This window comes from Numenius arquata, chromosome 2, assembly GCF_964106895.1.
Source record: "Numenius arquata chromosome 2, bNumArq3.hap1.1, whole genome shotgun sequence".
In the NCBI taxonomy this organism is placed as follows: Eukaryota; Metazoa; Chordata; class Aves; order Charadriiformes; family Scolopacidae; genus Numenius; species Numenius arquata.
In genome coordinates this window covers 93,010,861-93,038,133 of record NC_133577.1, presented here as the reverse complement: position 1 = coordinate 93,038,133, position 27,273 = coordinate 93,010,861, and the positions used below count along the sequence as shown (strand labels likewise).

General features: G+C 39.4%; 1 protein-coding gene across 1 annotated transcript in view; it reads right to left on the bottom strand.

Annotated features, from left to right (window-relative positions):
- PTPRR (protein tyrosine phosphatase receptor type R) overlaps window positions 1–27,273 on the bottom strand; it is a 156,203-nt gene that overhangs the window by 58,771 nt on the left and 70,159 nt on the right. Inside the window, exons 3-5 of the mRNA XM_074167596.1 lie at window positions 18,243–18,356; window positions 14,802–14,957; window positions 6,591–6,701 (exon numbers count right to left, since the gene is read on the bottom strand). Coding sequence (XP_074023697.1) covers window positions 6,591–6,701; window positions 14,802–14,957; window positions 18,243–18,356 — 381 coding nt within the window. The remainder of the gene's footprint in view (window positions 1–6,590; window positions 6,702–14,801; window positions 14,958–18,242; window positions 18,357–27,273) is intronic.

Sequence of the window (27,273 nt, the reverse complement as noted above, 5' to 3'; positions counted from 1 at the left end):
TCCAATCTCAATTCCCTGGTAAACAAGGCAAGGAAAGTTCACAAATGCTGGATAAGATTGTTATACGTGGCTTTCATTCCTAGAAGGTAAGCCACAAGTTGTGTTACATGGCGTTTCCCGCAACAGGATAAATATTTTCATTACATAAACCACAGTGTGTACACGTGGGCGGTAGAGATTTTAACAGTTCTCATTGTGAGCCAGTAATTATTTGTAATACCAGCAGTTGTATTATTAAAGGGGCAAATAACATAGAATGGAAAATAGTTAACTGTGAAGAAGGAAATACTGATAAACAGAATAATTGTAGAAAAATTTGTAAGAATTTTAACACAAGAGAGACAATGGCACAAAATATTATAGATGCTTATGATATGTCCAGATACATGTCTCTAATTATAGCAGCCTCAATTTGTTTTAGAGCAGATGTTCTTAATAGCTCTTACTCATTTTGCATGGAGCTGATGGTTGAACAGAGTAACTAGGCCACCTTTGTAATGGTAGGCTGCTGCTACTCTGAAATACTCCTCAGGATAAGGATATCGCTCAATATCCTCAGAGAAACATAACCTGTTCTGGAATAAAACTGAGGCAATGCATGGCACATGAAGGTATTCAAGCATCTGTTCAGAAAAGTGTGTTTTGCAAATCCCAAGGCATTGACGTCTGAACATACTGTAATACCAGGATTCTCGGTCCACCTATTGCTTATGAACTTGGATGTCAGATGTTTGCAAAAGCATTTCTGAAGTTGTAGTGATCCTCTTCCACTGAAATCCACACTAATGTTGCTGTACACAGGCTTAGTGAGGACAGGCAGGTAGTGTGTACTTGGTAACGTCACTCCAGAGGAACCTGTGTTACACCTGTTTAACACATTTTATCTCTCTTGAGGGGAATGCAAAAAATTAATTCTGATCTGTAGCTGTGCCATTTTCAAAATGTGCCTTACAATCTATGAAACTTAAGAGAATTACTATCGTAAGTATGGTGTGCGGAGGTGGGTGAAAGTCACATACACAGGTTTTTAAAGATATCTGCAGATACTCTTATACCTTCTGCCCTGCTTATCTGTGTCCGTAAAACATTCGAATTGAATCCTGGTTTGCAAAGCCGTGAAGACAAAGCCTAGATCAAAGCATTTTTCCGCTGCAAGTCAGAGGCTCTTTGACAGCTGTTGCCTTGCTAGCACCACATAAATATCTATTGCCCCATGGCTTTCCAGTGAAGACTGGATATATGTGATGGATTTGTTTTTTCAAGGATTAGCATTAGAGGTTTAGCTGGGAACTGACCTAATGTCATTAGCAATATACCCATTAAACAAGACTTAGCTACATAAACCATCTGTTCATTCAGAAGAGTTTAGAATTAGATTGCATAGATAAGATAATCTACTCTTTGACATTATTTTTCAGAATAAACTGCCCTGCTGTGAAGCAAGGACAGAGCTATCAGTAAAGATAAACCAGGGGCTTGAAATATTTTAACCTTCTTTTCCTCCAGTGATTGCTTTGGTCTCATTTGTTTCTGGTAACCCACAGATATACAGCTCAGACATTCACAGTCATGACAACGTAAAAAATGGATGACTATTATTTCATATCCTTTTTAATACTTTATTATTAGAGCCTAGGAAAAAGATAGCCTGTCACCAGCAGAAGTTGAAAAAAAACCTAAAGAACCACATTTGATCTAAGAGCTAACATGCTTTCCTTAGAAAGTATGATTAGGCACGTCCATTTTTTAACAAATTCCAGGTAAAAGTCAAGCAAACAGAAATGGCCAAAAAGACAGAGGTCAACCCAATCAGCAAGCTCTGCAAAGGGAACAACTTAGTTATATTTCAAATCAGTTTAAACACATCATGGATGGGAACAGATATGAAGCCCCTAAATTAGGAAAATTGACATTTTACTAACACCTCAGAAGATTCATTGTGCCTCAATCAAGAGGCATGGAACAATGGAACAACATGAAGTACTAGTTTCCAGGAGACACAGGTTGGGTCATCTGTATTTTTTTTTTTTTTTCATATATTAAGACTAGGGTTCAAAGCCACAGTCCAAAAGGAAAATAACTCTTCTTTCTGCCTCCTCTTTGACTCAGCCTATACGGAAGAAAGACAGGGTGCTGACAGCATGACATTCACTCCTTATATCTCTGCTCAGACTTCTGCAAAGGAAAGCTGACACGTTACGTGCTAGCTTGGCCAGTACCTCCTACCTACCCATTCAAAATACCAGTGGAAACTGCTTTTATTCACCTTCAGAGATCTGACAGGAAATCCCAATGAGATAACTGTGTCTCCAGAACAAAGATCTTGGCAATGGTTATGTGGAGCACTGGTTCAAAAACTCATCTGTCCTAAAGATATTTAGGACACCCAGGACTATTTAGTAAAATCTTCCAGAAATCATGAAAATTAAGACAGTTCACTCTAATTAAAAGTGTTCTTTCTAACAAATACTTAACAACACGTGTGTGAGGCTGTGTGCGTATCTCTGCATGAGCAGAGCTATTGTGTGAGTGTATACATGAAAAGAAGACCGACTAATAAAATTTGCTCAAACCCTAGGGAAGGGATAAAAGAACAAAAATGGGACAGGTGTTAGTCATGTTGTTTGATGCATTACTGGGAGCCATTTGCATACCATGATTTGAACACACTATAAAAAGTTCTACAAAAGGAGCATAGAAGAATTCAGACAATCTAGAACTAGTTTATACACAAACCCTCTAACTTCAAATAGGCTTAAACACTCTTGTGATATGATTAAAATATGTACTGTTAATTTTGCTTTAAATCTTTAAACTGGTAAAAGCTTAATTTGATGGGCTGGTATTAGTTCATTGTACATATTCTATCAACAAAGTGTCTTCAGAAGTCCTGCACCATTTTATGAATCCTGAAACTTGTAAGTTTAATAACAAGTGGTAAGTCATATGAAAACTGGATGCTGAAATGCTTTTTTTTGTTATTCAATATTCTTCTTGTTAAAGAAATTCCAAAATACAGTCATGAAGATGAAAAAATATTTATCATTTAAGTAACTATCTCCCCAAAACATCAAACAATTGTTCGTAATTCATAAAACAATGGAGACAGTAGTAAAAATTTAGATCTTCACAATTTGTTGACAAGGCAAAGTTCATTGAGCGATAGATTCATAGAACAGTTTGGGTCAGAAAGGACCTTTAAAGATCACCTAGTCCAACCTTGCTGCTATAAGCAGGGACATCTTTCACAGGCCAAGTTGCACAAAGTTCATGTCTTTTGTTATTTTAAATGAAAAAAAAATCCTACTTCTTGATTATTTTTTTTAGTGGGAAGAAGAAAAACATTTAGAAAACCCTCTTATCACAACTAGTTACAAATATTTCATAATCTGAAGGTGATACTTCCAGACTACTCAACAGATACTTATAGGTACATACACGAAAAAAAAAAAAGGGATATGCAAACATACAGGTTTATTAAAATAGGCAAAATTAGTAAGAAAAATAATAACAAATAATTTAACCTACTGTCAAATATTGTGTTATTAAATTTGGTGATGGCTCAATTTTTTCTCTATGTAAAATAAAAAATATAGAGACCTGTTTCACACGTAGGAGCTCTGAAAATATTTATTCTTACTTAGTACTTTGCTTAGCATACTTTATAAGCGATGTACGATGTTCCCAGTGGAAGTGGGCCCATGGGGCCCCCACTGATGGGGACAGCAATGAGCTGCGTGTTGGCTTCCATGTATGGTGAATCCCCCCTGCAGTCCAAGAGGCTCTCACACCATGCCAATGAGGACTTGCTGAGTAAATATATAGAACAACCTCAGAGGTATAATTTACAAGTCTGAATTTAGCTCTTGTCCTGCTGATCTCAGCAATGTTCAGCAATACTCTACACTGTAGATTTTTATGTATAGAGGCCAGATATTTGTTAAATTCTAGCCAAGCAGTAAGAAGCCTCAAAGCTGCTAATGCACAGTGTGCTCTCAGCACAGGGAAGCATCATGATTTGCAAAACCCAGTTAAAAGACAGAGCTGCACATTTTACAATTTCTGTAGAAATTACACAGAACAAAGCGCTGACACTGACAATTCAGCTGCTTTACACTGAGCACTGTTGAACATCACAACCACCACTTAAACTACTTCTTACTCCACGCTCTAAAGGACACTTCCAAGCCACTACAGATGCAGTCTAAGCTTTCTGCTTTTGGACCCTCTAAACTACAAATAACCACTTATGGACAAACAGGTTTCTACCCTGTAACTTTACAAAAGCAGAGGCATTTTGGTTGCCTGATATAGTTGCTACAGCCAAAGGCACTTAGGATTGGCCCCAACACCTTACGCTAAACCTGAATGGTCTGATAGACTGCAATGGGTGAATTTGAAATACTGAATTCCTACTTTTCATAAATCTGCCACTCTGACACATGTAAGGTGGGATGAAAAACAATGTGTGTTGCTTGTTACCCTTATAGATTGCACGTACTCCATGTATCATCAGGTCAAGGGAAAATTTGAGAGTGTCCATTTCCATGGTCTAAACAGTAGCACACGTAAAGATGGAGGTTGGACCTGGGAGGGGACAGAAAGGCGAATGCCTGCAGAAAAGACCAGGGAGTTCAAGGGGTCTACTAGTCTTTACCTCTGCCCTAACTCCAGATCAGCTATATCCAAACTATTCCTGACAGACACTTGCCCAAAACCTTAATGGGTGAAAACTCCCAAGCTTCCCCAAGCAATGCACTCCAGGGTGTAGTGACCTCTGTGATAATAAAGTTCTATCTAATGAGTGAGCCAAATCACCCTTTCAAAAAACCTGCTTCTTTTCCCATCCACAGTGGAGAAAGTATTATCTTCTTCCTTACCACAGCCTTCGAAAACTTTCCATGTTTGAGAACTATCACATTTCTTCTTTTTTTCTCTTATTTTCTTTCTCATAAGTAAACCAAATTATTTCATGCCTTCTGTATCTCAGATTACTCGTGTCTCCTCCCTCCTGTAACTCACCTACATTTTTCACAAGTGTGAAATGTACCCGCATGAGACCACATAGCATGAGTGAGATGCGATACTAACCGAATAATTACCAGAGCCAAGTCAAATGCAGATCTTAGAGAACATAGCCTCATTTATACATCCCAGGTCAAGAACTGTAATTTTTGCAACAACATGGTGTTACTCATTTACTTCAGTGTGTGGTCTGCAGTACTGCTGGAACCCTTCCTGAAGAACTGTTGCTTTGCCATGTATTTCCTACATTGTTTTGATGCACATGATTAGAGTTCTTGTCCCTTCTGAGCAGCATTCTTGTTCCTTCCCATCTTTTCTCCAGCACCTTAAGAATATTTTAAGTTCTGATACCGCCCTCCGCAGTGTTTACAATTCCCAATGCCATCTACGCATTCCAAATAATTAAAATATTGTGCAGTACTGGGACAAGAACAGACAGCATTTTCTATACCCTTCCAGTTAAACAGTCAGTAATGACTAAAATACATGCTTTTCCAAAGTAAAAAGTTTGAGTAAAAGTTATTACTTCTAGAGTTACCCTCTTATTTTTGAATGATATGGCATGGAGAAATGTAGATGACTAGGAAGTAAAAGTTATATAAACCAACAATTTTTGTGAGAAAAAAAAAGTGTTTTTCAAATCTTAGGGAGACTTCAAAAGCTTAAATAAGATTTTGTTATAAATCTGATAAATTAGTATCTTCAGCTTAGACATTCTTTCCATCTCAAGGCTGCAGGTGGGAAATCCATCTAGGTTAAAGTAAGTTAAATGTATTTGAAAGCAAAATATCTTAAAAAAACTCCAAGATACTATGTGTTCATAAATGCTGAGAATTGCCATAGAAATCAGTAAACCCTTATATTTATGCACCACAGGAGAAACACACAATTCAGAGAAGGAAAACATTGGAAAAAAAATGCAAAAATTATCGTATGAAAGTCAGTGGTGGTGTAGTGTTGTTCATCTTCTATGTGGCCCTTGCACATGTCATATTCAGCATATTAGAATTATGTCTAATGCCCTTAAACCTGTTCACTGAACTCATACAATGTGAATGGCAAAATTATTAAAAATATGATCACTCTTCCATGTACTTACTAGTCATTTCAGTTTAAAAATTGTATATTTGATACATCAATACTGACATGCACTAACAAGTGTGCATTGACAATATTGTATCAATGTGGTGTTGTTTTTACTATCCAATAAAACTGAAATACAGGCAGCTAATGCAACTTCAGGGATTCTGGGGACCTTAGTAAGAAGGTTGAGAAGTCATCACTCATGTCACTACACAGTTACTCTGCAGATTTAAGAGCCCATTATTTATTTCTTCAGCTTCCTTCTAGTTACGTTTGTCAACTGGACTCAAAATATATCAAGAAATGGTGTTCTCGAAACTTTGGCTTCACAGCATTATGAGAGTGATCAACTCTTACCTTGTAGCTAAGTTTTTAATAGCTTTGAGAAAACACTTCTCATGTAAAGAATGTGTGACTCTATCCTTCAGACAGAGAAAAGCATGAAGTAAAGAAGAGCAAAACAAGGTAAAAAGGAAACTTACCATTAAACAAGTTACTAGAATGACAAAGATGCTGAGAAATATGACAACCGCATAAAATCCTTCTTTGCTCCAGATTTTGTCTGCTTCACGCTGGCCTTGCAAAACATTTTTCTTTTTTTAAGCAATAAAACAGAAAGAGGAAGAGAAAAAAAGTTACACAGCAGCGTGCGCAGATTAAATAGCTCTCGTCAGACATTAATCACCCTTCTCAGCTTTGTCACAGTTCACATTCCACAGTCTATGGCACTCACTTTGAACGCTGCTATTTGCATACCCACCTGGGCTACGCACCCCGCCTGCACTCTGTGTGCCTGTAAAGTGCGACCCCAGGGGTCTGAACGCTACCTGAGATGATCTGAGACCTTCTCAGTGGCTGCAGAGATAACCCTCCACCAGGAGTCATGGGCTGATTGAAGGTAAGCAAACAAGACCCGCGGTCTCTCTTGGAAACTGCCTGGCTCAGCAGGTAAAAGGGCAGCATGGGCTGCGGGAACCGCTCGCCCTGCCTCTTTCTCCCCAGGGCTTATCTCCCGCCCCAGCACCCACGCACCAGCCTCGGGACTATTTACACTCGACACAGGAGCGAAGAGCAGGTGACGCGCCGGTTTGCCTTCGTGAGCCGGGAAGCCCCGACACCGTCACCTTTTGAGTACACGCACAATGACATGTGCATACATAAAAAATTCTGACCACCCTGAAAGTAATCTCGTTATCCATCTATCTATAATTCTGATTATGCTTAAAGTAATCTCATTATCTTGGAGTTCCTGCTGATAGTACAGTTCTAAAACAGCTGTGCACTGAAATTTCCAGAACTCCTGGGGAACCCCTGGAGATTAAGAAATAATAATAATTGTAAAAGCATTGATTTTTGACTTTATTGCAGTGTGGGGACTTGGTTGGGATATTAAATTACTAGAATTTCACTATGTTTCCACACAGAGATCTGGCAGTAGAAACAGGGTACATGTACCCTCAGTCTAACTGCAATATATCATTTAGAGTCGAATATGTCATCTTGTGCTTCCACAACCACAGTTCAGTAGACATTGCTCTCCCAATTTTCAGCTACTTGCTTTTCTTAATTCTGTATTTTCAGTACAGTTCTCAGACTAAGTAAAAATGACTTTCTTAAATTCTGGTTTCCACTGTAAATGTTCAAGGAGGCCTTGGTGTTTCCCTTTCGCTGAAATTCCCTAACGGCTTTACTTAATCTTCTCATTTAACTAGTGAGTTGTCTTCCCATTTCAAGGTGGTCTTTTTTCCTCCCTGGGGATATTGTGTAAGAGAACTGGTAGTCTTCCAAAGAGGAAAGATTTACTCCGTTTAAAGATGAGTGGCTGCTCACTGGAGCTGTGTAACTGCAGGGACCCTCTAGCACTTTACACACTCCAAAGTCTGGTTAGCCACCGATTAGTCTGCTCTTTTGAACAGTTAATGTATCAAGCCAACTCCTTGTGTCCATCAGCCTCCCGAACACAGAAAGTTCTGATGACACTGAATTCATGTCAAAAGGCTTGTTAAGGAGGAGGAGATCATGGCCTGAGGAAGAGAGGACAAGTTGATGAAAACCTGCTGCATACTGGATCCTGATATGGTTTTTATGGTCTTCCTTTCAGCACAGGTTTGTGCCTTGCTTGCTTTGAAAACGCAGATTAAAGTCAATGCAGATGCAAGACAATTCACAGATTATAGGGATGGAGCACCTCCCCTATGAAGACAGGCTGAGAGAGCTGGGGTTGTTCAGCCTGGAGAAGAGAAGGCTCCGGGGAGACCTCATAGCAGCCTTCCAATATCTGAAGGGAGCCTACAGGAGAGCCGGAGAGGGACTCTTTGTCAGGAGATGTAGTGACAGGACAAGGGGTAATGGTTTTAAATTGGAAGAGGGGAGATTTAGATTAGATATTAGGAGGAAATTCTTTACTGTGAGGGTGGTGAGACACTGGAACAGGTTGCCCAGGGAAGTTGTGGATGCCCCATCCCTGGAAGTGTTTAAGGCCAGGCTGGATGAGGCTTTGAGCAACCTGGTCTAGTGGAGGTGTCCCTGCCCATGGCAGGGGGGTCGGAACTCAATGATCTTTCAGGTCCCTTCCAACTCTAACCATTCTATGATTCTATGATTCTATACTGCCACAAAATGCAAACATTTAGAGAAGAATTTGATGGCATGGTTAATTTACAGAAACTTGCTTGCTGAAAAAAATGCATGTGTATAACTGGGAGTTGACTGCTTTAGAACTGAAAGCATAATAAAGAAGAGTTTTCTTTGGAAGTCACAGCCCTAGGGACCAGAATGGAAACCCTTTACCCCCTTCTGCTAAACTACAGAAACAGACCTTGTAGAATTAGTGTATTTGTGCATGTGTGTGTAATAACGCAGTGTTTCACGATCTGGACTTAAAAGGATTGCAGGTAGTGACAGTCTAACAAGGTTTCTAAGTGTCAGTCTTGTGTTTAGTCAGCAACTTAAAAACCAGGGTTTTCAAAGATAAGCTGGAAATCTTGCCAAATACTTCTGCAAAATTTGTTCCTAGACATATTCAAACAGCGTTGCTACTTGATGGGGTGCAGCTCCCTGTGCAATCTGCTGCCTCAGCACAGCAAGGCTATTCTGCTGTGCTCACAGCACAGGACTCAGGTCCCAATACTGGCTCCGAGCCCAAATCTGCAGCTGCTCCGCACTCGGGACTGCTCCTGTTGAGCTCCATGGGAATCCCACAGCCACAGCAGCAGCTGCAGCTCTGGCCCATTAGCTATAAACTGATTGACCCTGGGTGGGTTACCTGATGGCTTTCTGTGCTTCAGGTCTCTCAGGAGGAAATCTAGATAAAAAGCAGGAGTTGAAGGAGAATTGGCCATGTTGACCTTTGGTAAGTTAGTAAATGGGGTTTTTTTGTACCTCTTCACTGAAAGGACAAATACACTAAAAAACAGATGAAGAGCTAATAGGATTTTTTGACTTAATGGGTGAGAGACTTAAACTAACTGTAATCAATTTGTGTCACAAAACTTTTAAAATATTTTATAATAGACTTCATATACATAACTGAGTCTAAGAGAATTAATCTCTATGATGTTTGTCTAATGGTACATATCTTCAGGATATGTCTTCTCCTGATTTGTCTTTCTAAAAATAAAGTTCAAAGAATATTAATAAATGCTGTAAAAAGGGTAAAAAAATGTATGCCACAAATTAAACATATCTCACACACTGTTTTGAAACACTTTAGTAGTATCTTCACCTAACCAAGGAAATCTTTGCCCTGGATCTAACTGCGAGGCAGCAGAATCATTGCTTAAGCTGCTGCTTAATGAAAGAAGAGGCTGTGACCTACAGTAACCGAGTCATCTCACACCCACGACGATAAGGAATTGCTTTCTGAAACGTCAGTGCTGCTCATTCAGAACTTTGTTCCTTGGTCTGGGAGAACTGATAAGAGGGACAGCCATGCTCACTACAAATTGTTGACGCCCAGGAAACAACCTCGCAGGACGGCCAAATACTAGGCAAAAAGCAAAAAAGAGAGAACTTTGGCCCATGACCATAAGCAATGAGCCTCCTGAACGGAGATATGCTGTGTATCAATTCAGTGATGTTCCTCCACATTTCTCTCACTCATTTGGGAACCTTTTCCTGCCTAAGAATCCACTAAGACTTTTGGAGAGGGGGAATGTAGCACTGCCATCAGAGGGCAGGAAGATAAACTCGAACTAAGCTGCAAAAAGCCACAGCTGGAATACCAGAGCTGGTGGGAGGGCAGGGGAGTTCCAGTAGTTCAGGCACCATCAGGTCCCAGAGCAAACCTGGCTACAGGGAGGAAGGCTCATCTTCATGTACCTCATCAAGAGCATCAACCCCTAGTGTTGACTCCATTCCCTAAGGAGTCTCCACAAACAGGTGAGTCATTCAGACAGAATTAGCCAGGTTAATTTAAACAGCTTTAATTCAGCATAATTCAAGGTGGGGAAGAATCAATGCATTCTTAATCCCATACTGTCACTACCCTTACTGAAGAGTGCCTGGACAGGTATCTGCTTTGCTCTGAACTGGAACAAATGTGTTTTGAAAGATGATTTTTTTTTTTTCTTTCTTTTTAATAAAGACATTAAAATTCCACTCTGGCTTTTCTGGTCTTATTATGGAAACGTAGTGGATTATTTCTGCAAACAAGTAAAATGAGCAGCCAGCTTTTGTTAATGACAAGAGACATTGACCTGAAATAGTCACTGTAAAATCTGCCAAGGTATCAGGAGCTGCCAGGAAAGGTAAGTCTTCACTGGAAAATAGCTGAATTTGCAGATTGGGTCAGTTAACCCCAATTAGTTCCTTGGGCTGAAACACTAATGGAAGCACAGCAAGCTGTAGTTCTGAGCTCAGAGGAAAGCTTACAGGGAGCTGGGGATCAAACTTAAGATGAAAAAGGGTTCATCAAAGCTCACACTGAGTTGCCTTGTTTTTTCTACTATTTTAACTATGTTAGCTAAGAAATCGCTTCCACTTCACCGAAAACATGCAGGAACGTGGGTGACATTTCATATTCCCAGGACACTGGATAATGGCCACTTAGTGTCTCCCATGACAAAGCCTCCCCAGAGGCTCTACCTTACACACATGTGCGATAAAGTGTTGTGATTTCATGTCAAAGCTGGCAGGCCTGCAGGGCTCCTGTCCCTGGTGCGGTGGTCTGGGTGCACCCGTGCAGGTGTAACGCTACGTCTGCCTCGCCTGATCACAGGAGCATGTCCTTGTCCTCTGCTTTGTTCCTGGGTGCCTCTGTCAGTCTAGGTATTTGTAATTTCTAAGCTATCGGTTTTGATCACTTGTCCTTACAATGACTTACGGTTTCTGTATGCTTTAAGTGCATGATTGCTTCCTTTGATTTCTTCTCTAAGAAGTTAATATCACACACTTCAAAGGCAACCAAGAGAAGCCTTGTGCAAGGAGGCTGTAATGGTACATTTTGGGATTGCATAATTTTGGCATGAACTCTGGAAATTTCTCCTTTAGCACCACATCTCCCAGCTGGCAGTTAGCTTATCTCTCAAACAACAGTAACTCTTATTTTACTTACTGTAACTTCAGTTATTTTTGTCATTCAAAACCACTTCAAGTTCTCTTCTACTCTACTAAGGTCTGAAATCCAGTAGCATTTTCTTTTTTCCTCTGAGCACAATTTAAAGACATTAGGAAGTCAGGATTCCCACACCATAATAACATAGACTGCCTGAGTCATTGAATTTAGTCCCACCGACAAGCACCAATTCAGTAGTTTGTTCTGGGGAAGTCTGCTCCTGGCTCTGATATACACCATGAAGCAGAAAACAATCCTAAATCCCACTTCAGACACAAACTTTAGACCATAATAAAAGAGCAAATGCTACAACTACAATAGGCCATTGGAAGAGAAAGGACATATGGAAGGTATTGCCATTGCCCTGGATCCCTGAAATGGTAACGACTCCATTAAATTAAATTTTCACATTCCCACAGGTACATATCCTGTTCTACACCAGGCAGCAAAGGACTCCAGTGGTTTCTACAGTAAAGACATATAGGGAATTTGCTCTTTAGGTTATTGCAGAATAGGAAACTAGAATATTAATTTTGAGACAGGCAATTTAATTGAAGATAGACCAATCAGTGGTTAATGCATCAGCAGATGTGAACTGGCAAATTATTACTGGAATAAATGGAAATGTAGTTCCGGTCACCTACATCCACTAAGACTTTTGCTGTTTATGGTATCGCACGGGCTGAGACTTTAAGCAGAGACCTTCAGTTTTCCATTGGGTTGTGTAGAGTTTTCCTACCACAATCTTGGTAAAGTTTCTTAGGGCAGGGTAATCTCCCCCACCATTAACCCTCTACAGCTGGGGGTCTAGTTTAAGCTAAGTCTTGTTAGAAAGAGTCAACCAAGCAATCTCAGGAAAGGTATCTCAGAGGTAGGACGAACTGCCTGCTGAACTTATCTCTCTCTTTCTATTTACTGTAGAGAGAGCCAGTAGACTTTCAAGCCTTAGGCAGCTCATGCTGAAACAATAAACTAAAAAAGGAGACAAATTCCAGTCCTAACACCTCTGGGTCAGCCACCTGCCTAGAAAGATGCAGATAATGCTTCCTTTCTGCACAGATGCACTGATAGTGTGCATGCAATACTGGTTGTGAAGCATTCAGACTTTTTGGTGGAAAAGTGTACAATTTATTAGCTCATGATTTAATGAGGATTGATAGCTCAGGAATACATATACACAATGGGTAAAATAGTATGTTGAAATTATGTAAAGCTTTGTATAACTATGTCTTCCTTCAAAGGTTTGCCTGTTTTGATTTTCTTTGCTGTGGCTTTGGCACAATTTGTTCTTAGAGAGAAGAGTAAATAACTGGTTAGTAGCTGAGCAAGTAAAGATTATATGTTGCTGTCTTTGAGCTGCTCTTTTCTGTGAAGTCTTACACACGTCAAAAATGTATTGAGATCCAAAAGGAATACCTATTAGTGTAAAGCTGCATGATCTTTTTAGGATCAGAGCCTTGGCTTTATAATCTGCTAGCAATTGAAATATTAAAACATTCTCTTGTTTCTCCCACAGTATTTGAAGGAGTTACAGTCTGCACAACTTTCATTCTAATAATCCTTATCTAAATGATTCTGGTTGTTTACTTTTTTTTTTTCCCCACAGAGAAAACTCAAATATCTGAGCGCTCCAGATTATTGAAATGTGTCTAATCAAGATGAGTTCTTGAGTTCAGTGCTGGTTTTTTTTTTCCAGTATCTTTTCATAGTTTGGTGACATTTCTGCATTCATCTATTATGCATGTATGTTCTTGTCCAATGTCTACCTGAAGTGTTATTTGCAACTGACGTACTGGAACAGAGAATTTCATCTGTCACAACCATCAGACTCATATGTATCAGTAACAAAGGAAATTCGAACCTAAAGGAAGCTTAGCTCAGGTCGCTGATGGGTGATACAAAGACCTGATTTGATGTTTGGGCAACACTGCTTGGCTTTGTCTTGTATTAGAACAGCTAAAACCTGAGAATCCACTCATAGTGGCAGGCTGCTGTAGTAAAGCATGTAAAATTGCATTAAACTGGCCTTGTTTTTTTATTTCATTTTTTGTATCAAAGATGTCTTCCAGATTTGTAAACAGAGTTAGAATACTTAAAATGAGCAAAAGTATTTCTAATCAGTAGAAATACAGGTAAACGTAACAGTCAGTACTAACTCAGCAATGGCTCAAACATAGGTTTGGATGTAAAAAAACCAGCAGAAACTCTTTACCCATAGGGGGAAATGGCTCATTAGGACCTCTTCTTTTTTTCCGCTTTTTTGGACATAGACATCTCCTCTGTCAAAATGGCAGCTTCCATGGAAAATGCCAATTTTTGATAACGTGTTTGAAGTTACTCAGACCTCACACCAAATTCTGAGGGTCTTTATATATAGGTTAGGGCTTCTAAGACACTACATGAAATGCAATGTGATGTGACCATGTGTATTAGCTAAATGATTCCTTTTTTTCTTTCCAAAAAGCGTTTGCTTTTTTTCATTTGCTGTGCATAGCTCAAGTGCTTAGCCCAGAATTAGCTGTCCATCTTACTGGTAATGTCTGGGACGCTGTGGAGATGGCAGTGCAGTCTCTGCTTTGAAATAGATTTTTTTTTCTTCAAAAACGGATGTAGTCATACAATGACAGCTACAAATTTTATTTTTGCCCTCTTTTTGGAGCAGGTAAACAAAATAAATTTCTCACTTCTCCTGAGAATAGAAAGAAGCATGGGTAGAACGTACAAATTCAGTTTTTCAAAATCTTATCTTACACAAGTTACACAGGTATTAATGATCACAACTGACATCTGCATTCCATTTATCTCTGAAAATTGTTATACCTGCTGATCCGCATCAATAGACCAAAAGTTCTTGGGCCCACTTCTTTTAAGGCGATTTATGCATGCTTAGGAGCTAAACTCTGATTTCAATGGCAGCCCAGCTGTGTGAGGAGAACCTGGATATTAATGCTTAAATAGCCTAATGAAGCGCTATTAAATTATTTAACAGGGCTAGCTGTATAATTGCCTTATAGCAATAACGCCGACTTAGATTACATATTTCCTGCCTCATGCTTGAGAACCTCAGGCTGGAAAATACCAGGGATACAATAACTGCCTAATCTGTAACAAACTACAAGTCAGAAAATTGATAACCAACCTCAGGAGAGACCTCTGTTATTCCAAACTGGGATAAACTCTGATGCAAGATGTTGATATTAAGGGAACGCAGTACTTCTTCAGATGGGAGCGCCTCAGAGATTCCTGCCTTTCTGTTCAGTGGGGACACAAACAGTTCCACACAGTTCTTCTTCCCCTAGGAAAATAAAAAAAATGCAGACTCATAGGAAGGGTCTGAGATTAGATAATCTCTGCTGTCTATAGATTGTAACTATAAATCCAAAGCCAAGAGTATGGAATATAAAGGCGGCAACGTGCTTTGTGAGGGGAATACACCTATTCCTTGACTCCTTAAATCCCAGGTGCATGAAAATGCAAATACCATATGTGGTCACATGTGCTTTGTCTCATTCACTATCAACAAGGTACCCTCTTCCTGAGTCTAGTACCATTACACAAGACAGGTCAATGTAACATGGTGAGGGGAGGAAACGCAGGATGGGGTCAAGGGCAAAGTGCCAGCAGGAAATTTCGCAGCTGAAATGCAGCCCTGGTTTCGAACGTGGTCCTCAAACAGGAATGCTTAGTATAATGCTGTGGTATTTTGGCACTGCTTTCCTATCCCATGTCAAGACACAACAAACACATACCACAACAAAGTATAAAGTCCTTTTAGTCAACTGCAGAGCAACTGTTTAAAATGGCACAACAAAATGAAAGGACCAGAAAAGTTTTGTTTCTATTTAGTGAGTAAGTTGAGAATGCCTACTCTCCCCTCTGTTAATTCCTGCCCTGATGTCTTTGATGTAGTCCTGGTAGCCCAGGGGGTGCTGCATTAGAGATGTCCATTATGCTCACTCTGTCTCAAGGGAGAAAAGGAGAGACTGCCAGAGAGTTCCTCTAGTTGTGATAGACTAGGACAGCACCTGAGACCAGTGCTCCAGACAGTGCTGATGGTGTGGGAACTCAGGTTCCCCAGGGCCGTGGCCAACTTAGCTGAGGCTATGATGTAGAGTCCAGACCTGAGGGGTTACACACACACAAGGTAAGCATGGATCGACTACCCGCATTGCTGCCTGCGCAGGCAAAATTCTCACTGGTCTATTTGTTTGCTGTTCATCATTATGGGATGGGAGAGAGCAGTTCAAACTGGGATAATCCTGGTTTCCCCTGCCTCCTTCGCCTCACCTTGAATGTGAATCATAATCTTTACTGAAGTGAAGAAAGAGACATCTTTTGCTATTCTTAAAATATCTAGTTTTGCATTCAGAAGTAGAGCTGCAGAGAAAAGGGTGCTTTCAAATCTGTTTACCCTAAATCTGCCCTCTGTGGTCTCATATGTGCCGCCAGTCCATCTGCTTGATAAGACGGGAAAGGACAATTGCTGCTGGTGGACTGGGCATTTTTCAGTGGGACTATTCAGATAAGCAGGGTAATAAGGAGTGAAAACAGACTTAGAGGTCTGGAGCATCTGTTCATGGCAGAGATTTTTGTCAAGCTGAAGAAGCTGATTTGAGGCTGTGGTCCTACTGGGTCTCTGATGTGGGTAGGTGGCTGGTTCTGGGTGCAGGTGGCAGGCACAAGGCAAGGCTTGGTGAGGACACAGCATTCCCAGTGTTTTGTGCCTCCCCTGTTTAGGAGCTCCTCTGCCCATTAAAAGACCTTTATGGGAGGAGGATTTACTAGAAATGTTAAGGAGACACTGGAAATGCCCAGTTAATATTTCCTGGCACACTAGGCATTGTTACACATAAGAGTCTAGCAGGCCCTCTGCTCTCCCTGTGCCTAATCACATCCTGGCTGGTAGGCTCCTGATCACTTCTGAGTGCGGCTCACTTGGGAGGAAGTCAGCTTAACTCACTTCAGTCATCCAAACTAACTCCAAAGTCAACAGAGGGAGACTGGCATCTCTAGAGAATGATTTAATCCATCCTAAAATAATCAGGATCTCAATGCCTCTCCTCCTCCAGTTACCCTTCTCTATATTGCTTTTCCAGGAAGCCTAGATGAGTAGCTTAGACTAGGCTGAAGTGAGGTGAGATGAATTTTGATGTGTCCTGCTTGCTTGCCAACGTTCTGCATGAGAGGAACTGTCTCATGTTAGAAGGATGCAAAGTGGGAATAATGTCTCCTAAGAAATAGTTTTCTTCCTTGTGAATTCTGACTGTGTGGAACTTTTAGAGCAAATGGGGAAAAAGTTTGCTTTCTTATATCACTTAAATATTAACTCATAGCAGACTTTTACAGATATTGAGAAGACTAATTAAAAGTGCTTACTGTATTCTGAGCTATAGTCAGGTACAAAATGATGCTACCTCTTCCCTGAGATCACAAATGACAGCAGAAATGGAAAAGCTATGGAGTCAGTGGGAAAATAAATGGCGTATTTCTTATGCTTAGTTACATAATTTCTACAGAGCATAGTAAGAAAGCTACTAAGTGACTTAGTATGTTGAAATACACAACCCAAACTCTGGAACATTTCTTATTGTGCTTTTCTCTGAATATGTCTTTCAACCTTTCATTCTGGTTAATGCAGGGGACAAAGGATCACTTGTCACGAATGAGTGACATCCCTGGAGAACATGAAAAGGGCTACATTGCATTCCCGTTGATCTTTTCCGCTGTACTTCTTGTGTGATCCTTTCTCACAGAGACATTATTTGAAGGAGTTTTATAATCCTTCTTGATGTATACAATCCTATCAAGGTATCAAGGCAGGAAATACTTCTATGCTGAACCTGTCAGTTTTCTTCCCTATTATTCAACCTGCATGTAGAATAAAATAAAATAACTCTTCCTCCCTCTGCAATGGGTTTTTCTGCTTCATGGAAAAACTGTCATAAAAAGACAACAGTGTTAAGACTGCATGCTCTTAACCGTACACAGAAAACCATACAATGACAACTGCTTTTAAAAAGTCTTTGTTGCTAGAAGCAAATTTGTCATCATCTTTTGCAAATATGATACCATAGCCTACAAGTTCATTTCTGAGCACAGATTGTTATAGCTGAATAGGAAAAAATGAATATTAATATTGTGAGAAGACATTTAATTTACTAATGGAAAGTCTGAGGATAAATTGTGAAGAAGCCTTTGGAAGGCAGAATCCCATGTATTTTTTGAGCAATATTCAACCTTTGAGAAAGAAAACATGAATAAGTGTTTCTTAATGAATGTCATGTAGAACTGCATTGGGATGAAAACTAAGGGATAAGCAATCTGCTTATGAATAGGACACAAAAGAGATTCATCTGACAATTTTTCTCTAGACTGTAACTAAGAATGGTTTCCTTTCAAAAGAAAATTTAAATCATTTTGTAATGGAGATCTATTCTTCTGTAGTGCAGTTAAAAAAAAATGGAAAAAAGTATTTTTCTGTCCTATTTTATTGCACTTTTCCGTAGTGACAGGAAAATAAATTTAAGAGAATTCAAAATAACCAGGTACATTTTATTATACACAGCCCTTTTGTACTTACAATGAGTCTGTTGATATGAACTTGCTGAGGTAACAGTCCCAGCGCTGCTGCCACTCCTTGGCGAAATATCCGAAGCAATGTGATATTCAGCTTGTTTACATCCATTTGCAGTGTCTGAAAAACAAAACCAGTTCAAATGAACTCCTTGCTCAACACATTCAGTTCTCAAGATGACTGATCTCTGGGACTCGTCGCTAATTGTTTTTTTCCCAGAACGATAATCTGTGCAATCTAATTGCATCGCAATAAAGAATAAGTCGAAAGGAAAATTTAAGCTTCTTAAAAGCTGCTTGTTAACAAAGTACCACCTTTCCTCAACTACATTCAGAATAGGTTCCAGCAGTTTTTGGCTAAATTCCTTGGACAAGTCACAGTGTTCAAGAGAACACAATTACTACATTAAAAATTAAAGTCAAGAGTTAAACATCAATTCACCTTTAAAGAATGAGATGTTGGATTTACACAATGAAGATTTGCTTTGAATATTATCTTAGCATTTCTCCCTGCAGGTGAAGAATGAGTCAGACATAGTGAAATTATACAATTTTAATTTTGATTAGCGGTTTCTGAGATCAAAAAAGAAACATTCTGGATACATTCCACATGCTTGAATTTCCTAAAACTTCCTCACATGAGTCAGAAAACACTATAATTCTCAGCAGAGACCAACTATATCACTGAAGCATTTTCTTTCTCTGTGTTAGAATCACAGTGAAATTTAAATGTTTCCTCAAGTTCAAATCCTTCCTGTGAAGTCAGTGGAATTTTACCCAGGAAATAATTTAGTTTCAAATCTTCGCTGATGCCTGGTGGCCCATATTTCCATGTAGTACTTTGGGGTCTCCTTCTTTGCTGCCATATCCCCTTTGCAGAAAATATGTAGTAGAGAAGAGAAGGAAGAGGAGTGTGAATGTCAGATGGTCCCAGAAGGCTTCCAATGTTTCTGGCAACTTCTGACTTAGGAAGTTAGTAAGTTCTGACTGACCCGGTTGCCTTGAGCTGAAAAAGATTTTTTATTTTATGCTTCCTGTTTAGAGCTATAGGGTAGCTTGTTGCTCTGAAGAGCCAAGCAAAATATTCTTCCTTCCTAAACAAGCTGCATAAAGAGAATTAAATAGCCACAGGTCAGACATCACACTGGGAATATGGTTATGGACTAGAAAGAAAGGTGACTTTTTTCTCAAAGAAAAATAGCATCACGTATTTTGACTGTTGGTCTTTATTTATCAGTATTTATAAGTTATGATGTAAAACCATAAAATATTTGCTTTCCTTTTCCACTGTCAATTTTATTTTTCCATCAGTACTGAGTGTTTGGGGTTTTTTTTCCTCCTTTTTCTTATTTTTTTAGATTAAAGAGATTGTCAGGTCTTGATGCATCAACCGAGATCTGCTCTTATCACACAGTTGAGCTTTAATTCAGCTGGAAGTATTATAGGATTCTTCAATTTAAATCACTCTTGCTACCCTGGCATTTTCAAACTGCAAAATCTTCGCTTTGCTTCTTCTTGAATTAGACAGGTATCCTGAGTGGTTACAAAACTGCTCCAGCTTTGTCACTGAAACAGAGAAATGTCTTGAGAGGGGACTTATGGAGATCTAACAGAGCTGAGCATCGTTTCTTCTGTTCCCCAGATTGCCTTGCTCCGGCCATGACGCACCTGAGCAATACAGCAGATGAGAATTGGTTTGGAGCTGTGAAGCCATCACTACACTGAAAGTCAGCAGCCTGGTCTGAGGATCCTGGGTAAATGAGAAAGGGAGTTGTTGCTGAAATAGAAAGGCTGTCATGAGGTTCCCTAGAGATCTATCAGGATGGTATAAAGAGTGTGAAAGTGCTTGTCTAAGTCAGTGGCCCTGAGTTATGGGGATAATGCTAACCATTGTTACTGAGCAAAATTAGCAGGCATAAAATCAAAATACATTCACTTAAACGTACTTGAGCCAGGGATTAGATTACATTAATAGAGATGTTGTTAAATAGTGTGTTAAGAGCTCACTGGTAATGACACAGAAATGAAACAGGCAGAAAAATATCTGGCTTCAGATGAATTAGAAGATCTTAAAGAGCCTATAAAAAAGTAACATTTTTTTACAGATTTAGTATGCTTGGATTGTGGTTCATGATATCAAGGGAGAATAAAACGTGGTGAAACTCCATTATTTTCAGGAGAGTCACATTTTCTTCTACCAAGTCTGAATTTGGTCCACCATGTCCTATAACAAATAATCATAAAAGGCTGCACAGTGTGTCTGTGCCTCTGTAACAGCTATATTGTCCTTGGTGGTTCTGGAGGAAGCCTGAAGACCACAGCAGCATCAGCCTGCTAAGACGGCTCACCTGACCTTGCAGCTGGAGATTTCAGGACCCTTTTAGGAAACCTTCTAAATTGGTGGGAAGAAATTTGTCCTTAAGCCTCATCTCAGGGTGTAATAAAGATTTTTTTTTTGTGGCTATTCATCCAAAAAACCCCCCAAGAAGTATCTGAGGAAGAAAAAGCTATATTTTTTGTAAGAACCATGCCTTTCTGTCTATCGAAAGGATCTGCTTCTCAACTGCTGGTGTTAGTGTGAAGCTTAGTTCATTGGCAATTACAGCAAAAAATAAGTCACTAGTAACACAGGCCACTTTTTTCTATACCAGGCAGTACAATAGGGTGCATTTGCCTCTTCCTATCAAGAGGGAAGTTAGCAATACAGAATCTGCCACTTTAGGAATGGGATTTCTAACTTGATCACTGAAAGAAATGCTTGATGGGACCCCAAGAGCACCTGCTTTAGAGTGAGCAGCACATCACAAATGTGCTCTGTGCTCTCTGTTACCTCCTTGTTTGTACTGGATTCATAAAAGCATAAAGCAGGAGTGGACCAGGCTGGACACACAAGTTCGGTATCCTGTGGCCAACTCTGGATGCTTATGGAAAATCATAGGAATAGGGCAAGATTATACTCTTTTCCCAAGTTTCTTCTTACAGGATCCAGGTTGATTTATGCCCACTCAGCACTAAAAGGAAATGGGCCTCCTTAAGTATATGAATGTTATCATGCAATAACCCATACTGACCTTATCAAGGTCTGGGATGAAGGCAACACTTGAGGGTATTATATTCTCAACTCTGGCATGTGCCCTCCTGAAGGTGACTGAAATTTAAGTCTGACCTGAGAGTCTGGTACAAAACTGGCTTTTTGCAAATTCCTAACTATGGTAATTTTTGTTGAGAAAATTTAGTCAGAGAAAGAAAAAAAAAAACGAAAGAAAAAAAAAAAAAGAAAAAGAAAGAAGAAAGATAAAGAAGAGAGAAAAAATAAAGTCCTGACTACTCCTAACAGTAGAAAATTTCTAAAACATTACTAAAATTTAAACATTTTAATATTCATGTGCCATTCTGATGGCATGCCTAGATACTGTGTTGCCTATAGTCCATAAAGGTAAGAGATTAAGATATAAAACTGACAATGGATGAACTAAAAATGCAACAATACCTGTACATTAGACAAACAATATAAACTGTCATTAAGAGAATCACTCCTAGAATGGAAACCTGTCCAGCCATTTACAGGTTATAATTACACAGACAAAATCATTACGTATTCTAACACCCCCTGCAATAAAATGTGAAATTAACCCCTGTAAAGCAAATCCATAGAAATAAATAAATCAAAGCATTAGCATAGATAAACAAGTTATGTCTTACTCTGTTCCTCTAGTTGCTCCTTTTGCTTTGGAAAAGAAAGGGCTGAAGCATCCCAGTTAGACAGCACTAATCATTTACCCTTTGCTCATCTGCAGTGTTTATCATGGATTGCAACCTGCTCCCCGAGGAGTTTACAATTTTGAGTCCGCTACCGCTGTTGGCAATAGTGGCTTGTTGAGCCTAGAGGAGAACACCCTGGACGACTCATTTCCCTAAGCAATTAGGATATTGCAACTGTAGCGACAGTTTCTAGGTTTATCTGATCCAAGCAAAAGAGGTAGTTTGAAGGGAAGGAGTTTTCTGCTTGTAGTAGAAAATTTGGAAAGACAGAGTTTCAGGAAAGGAAACTCAGCACAGAAAAACACCAAAGACCTTTCACAACTGAGATCCTACAGGGGCTTTTTGATAAAGATTTTCATGTCAAAGAAACAAGAATTCCCCAAATGAAAGGATAAATGTATAATACAGTTTCTGAAATAATATTTTTAGGATATTACAATAAATTATAATTTGTCAACTTCTGCTTCTCAAGAAAAATTCAGAGATACCTCCCCTTCTTATCTTTTCCTTATCATCAGTGATATCCTTTTTGCAATGAGCCTCAAATATACCATTACTTTTCTATACACTGGTTACTTCTCTCTAAACTCTACCTGACCCTACCACCACAGGTGTTTTCTCAAACCTCCAGCTAATCTGAATATTCAGGAACAAAAATAATCAAGAATGAACAAGGTTAAAGGTTAAAGTATAAGTCTTCATAATACTTTTGTGAACAAAGACTAAAAGTAAATCAGCAAATTATAGATTCTAGGAATTTTACATACTTAAGGGCTACTGGGTAGTAAGTTCTATTTTGTGCTAAATAAAACCAAATAAAACCAAAGAAATGCAACTCTAAAAATGAAAAACAAAATAATCACCCCTATTTTCTCAGGCCAAACAAGAGAAATCTCAGAAAAGAGTTGTCTTACCTGCCTGTGCTCCAATTATTTATTTAACTTTTACGGAAGTCACCAAAAAAGCTATTTTGTGCAAGAGGGACTTTGGCGCTGGACTGTGGCCAGGTTGCAGGTCCCTCCATCTGAGCACCCTGCTCTGCTGTCTGCACAGTGAGAGTGTCTACAGTTAATTAGTGTCACTGTCTTTCATCGTGCCACCCTCATCAGACAGCCTCAGCTGTACAACAAAAAAGGATGTACTTGTCAGGAAGTAAGGTGAAAGTGTTGGAGTTGTATTTGTACAGCTTGGGTACAGGACTACAAAAAATCTGGCAACAAATTGGCAAAAAAAATACCTGCATTTTCCATTTTCTTCCCCTAAAACACATTAGATTTGCCATCCTGTTGCCATTCAATGATTTGAGATCACAGCTGCATTGGACATCAGGTTAGCTCCCTTGGCTGGCTCAGGTGGCCTAAGACACGTCCACAGAAGATTTTGGGTTTTATAATATTCTGTGTGTCAGGACTCACAGCAGGTTTAGCATCTCATTTAGTCCATGAATCGCATGGGAGCCAGTGTGTCCTCAGTTTCTGATGCATGTCAGCATTACGCAACTAGAACAAAGCATTTTGCCAAGACGAGCCTCCAAAGGCACTTTGCTCCAAACCAAACTGGTGTCTGAGGTGGCATTCCCTCCTCTCCCATTTACCTCTCCATCTGCAACGCTATTTTATTCAAGAGGAGAAACCTGCCCTTCTGTGAAGTCCACATTAAAGTTTGAATTATGTCTGTAAACTAAGATAAAATTCTCCTGAGTATAAAATCAATTATTCTTGGTGATTAATTAAAGGAGTTTCATGTTTCTGTGTATTACTAGTTGCCTGCAGTGACCTACTCAAACTTTCGTATGTAATGTCTTTCAGTTAAAACACAATGTGACTAGAAATATAAATATTGGGACGTTTAAATACTTCTAAGGTCAGAGAGCGATTACTGAAAAATTGTAAGGGCTATTCTACAAAAGTGTAGTGAAAATCACCTGAAATAGTAGAAAAATTACAGGCATATGTTTCAATTTACAAGAACCAGTGAAAAGCATTGAGAAATACTCTGGACCCGGAGCATGCTTCTTTTTAAGTCACCCGTTTTCTAATGAGGAGACACCAAGTCCGCAGAATACGCAAGTCTGCCAAACAGTTCCAAATTTCACACGTAGCCTGTGAAAATTTAAGTGTGCAGAGTATTTGGGTGATGAGAAAAAGAACTCTAAATTTGCGCCATATAAACATTAAGAAAAAGTGATAGCAATGGGATACTTTGATTGCTTTGATGACTTTGATTGCTTCAGTCCTGGTAAGTCCAGGGAAATTTTTGATATTTGGATGCTGCTTTTCAAGATGTGACATTATACAACTTCACTCACATTTTTGCTAGAGAAAAAAACCCACATCTTTTACACAAATTCTTTGTTTAAAGTAAGCATAATATTTCCTGGATTTATACATTTCTCATATAGCATTAAAGAACAATTTTGACTCGATCAATTTTTCATTAAAGCATATACATTTAAATATTTATTCATCTTAGGAGCTCTCTGAAAGAAATCAGAGACAGAAGAAACACTAATGGGAAATATAGGGTTAATCTAATTAGTTAAGACCACTGTATGGTCTCCCCCCATACTGATTTTCAAGTGAATGTTCATTAAAATATGAGAAAATCAGAACTTATAAAAGGAAGCAGTCTTTCACACACTGCAATTAATCCACAGCCCTTTTTACCACAGGAAGTTGCTGAGGCCAAAACAGAAAAAGGGGCAGAAAAAGGGCTGGATGGTTAGATGGATGTTGAAAGTCACTAATGTACCTGAAAACCGTACAGAAGAGATACTACAAACCTTATCATACAGTTGAAGCCAAGCCTTGAATTATCAGAAACCAAAATGAACCCTAGTGCAATAAAAGGATAAGTTTCTCAGTCTGCTATCGACAGGTTTGGGTGCTGCCCAACAACTTGGACTAAATACTGGGTTTCATACAAGTCCTGTTTGCACGTGTAGGTACCAACTAAGGATGTTCCCAGAGACTGCTGCATCGCAGAGGACAAAGATGCTGTACCAGGTGTTGAGGTGAGGCCAGGGCACTCTGCTGGCATCCACAGTTCAGACTGGCAAAGCTACTCTGGAGATGGGTGGGTGATATGACTAAACGGATTTGTCTCAGCTATGTGACAGATTTACACTTCTTTTTTCAGGGAGAAGAACTAATTCCTCAAATGAGATCAGCTGATTTGGGGGTGATTTGACCACTTCTGTAGGAAGCACCAACACAAGAGTGAGAAATGCTCCATCTGTGAGGTCTGGCTTTTGTCCAAGATTCCCTCACTGAGCTTTTACATGCACTTGGGCAGTGAGTCAGTCAGCTATAGAAAGACTCTATGACCTTCATGGATGATTAAAGTGTATGAGAATGCATTCGGCCTATTAAGGACAAGGTTTGTTAACGCCTGTCTTCAAGAGGCACACTTTGATTTCTATCAGTCCTATGTTTTGCATTAATCTCTGGGCTTGAAGTCTTCTAGCAAAGATAAGGGTCAGCTCTTTCAGTGTCATTTGACACCATTGTGTCACAAGATAATGTGGATGTACTGATCACATCTAATGAGAAAACACAGAATAGTCTTCTGTCTTCTGAAGGAAATCTCAGAAGGCAGTTTATTTCATTCTATTGGCTTCTGGGTCATTCCTGTACAACAAGGTGATGTAGTCAGTGGGGTGACAGTCTGAGAGTGTGGGTTAGACTGTCCTCTCAATGCTTATTGTACGTATTTCTCCTTTTCCTTTACCTCTTTCCTATGGTATCATTAATGCATTAATCATGTATTACATATTTTGGAAGTCAGAAAGTATGTATAGCTTCCAAAAACACCTAATGTACTACACATTCTATGAGATTACCATCCCACAGTCCCACCTCAGTAGGGGAAGAACCTTTTCCAGAGCCCAGTAAAGTTAATAGGACCTTTTCTGAGCCGCAGGGTTGTGGAATCCCATATCCTAAATGGCCATGGGATGCATGCTTGCCATTGCTGAGGCGGTGTAAGAGAGAGGAAGGAGAGGTTATCTATCGTCCATGGCACACAAGTTCAATGCAGCCTTGTCATTTAATAATACCAGTACCAGGAGGTCTCTGGACTGTGGGATCCCTTTGGAAGGGGGAAAGAGAGGGTCAGGAGGCTGCACTAGTTCTGTTGGACTTCATGGCTGATTTTCAAGAGCTTCTTTGGGACAGAGGGAACTTTCTGCTTCACCACCTTGTGGAACTTAAGTACCTAGTAATGGAAGGAGAGAGTTTTCTCCTGCATGTAGAAGTATACTATTATTTTTTTAAAAACTGGTCACAATGATACTATATCTATTTTAAAGAGTCCTAAGCTGGGAGCATTGGAATTACCGCACATTGATTACTAGTAGGGACGAGAGGCCGAAAATTTGCTTATGTCTCTGGCCTCAGCAAGTCTGCCTCAGTTAATCTGCCTCAGTTCTATGTCTGTAAAATGGGGACAATAGTACTTGACTGTTTCACAAGATTTTATATATTTTAGTAAGAAGATGGGGGACAGATACGTAGGATGGAACTTTTCAGCTTCTTTCACAGATAATTTTAACGTTCCCCAAAAGCTAATTCCTGTCTTTTTTTTAAATTGGTGCTGCATGTCTTCAAGGACTGGGTTTTACTTCATCAAAAAGTATTTCAATTTTCTTAAAATAACAGCTGAAGTTCTTTCAAAGCTCTGATAGTTTTCTAGGCTTTTTCCTTCCTCCATCCACATCTCCCTGCCCTCCTCCCTTATGGTAGACAGTTGAAAAGGCCAAGATGATGGAAAAGCACAAGACGATACAGAGAGGTGGAAACACAAGGAGAGCTGGAAGAGCTCAGCTGAACACAATTTCAACCTTTTTGTTCTTTGAGAGGCATGTATAATGAGCTCCATAAAATTTTTGTATCTGTCCTTATTCAATATTAGCAAAAAAATTATTCCTTCCATTACAAAAGAAATGCATGCTGCTATTATGTCCGGTACGACTTTTATGCACAGCATGATTGTACCAGTCACATCCTATTTCATCATCCCAAAGCCAGTTGTAATCCTCAGAGCAAACAGACACTTTTGAGCGTGTTCAGCACAGTGCTTTATAATTCATTTGTTTCTTCTGCCCAATTATTAAATTTCTAGGTACAGCCAGCGTGAAGCTCTAAATGCCAGAGAACCAGGATTGTTTCTCCCTGTTCTTTTTGTAAAACCTTCATTTCAGCTAGTTTTATGTTTCAAACAATTCTTAGTTCCTGAAGTTTAAATTCCTATTACAACTTTGTAAATGGTCCTCAATA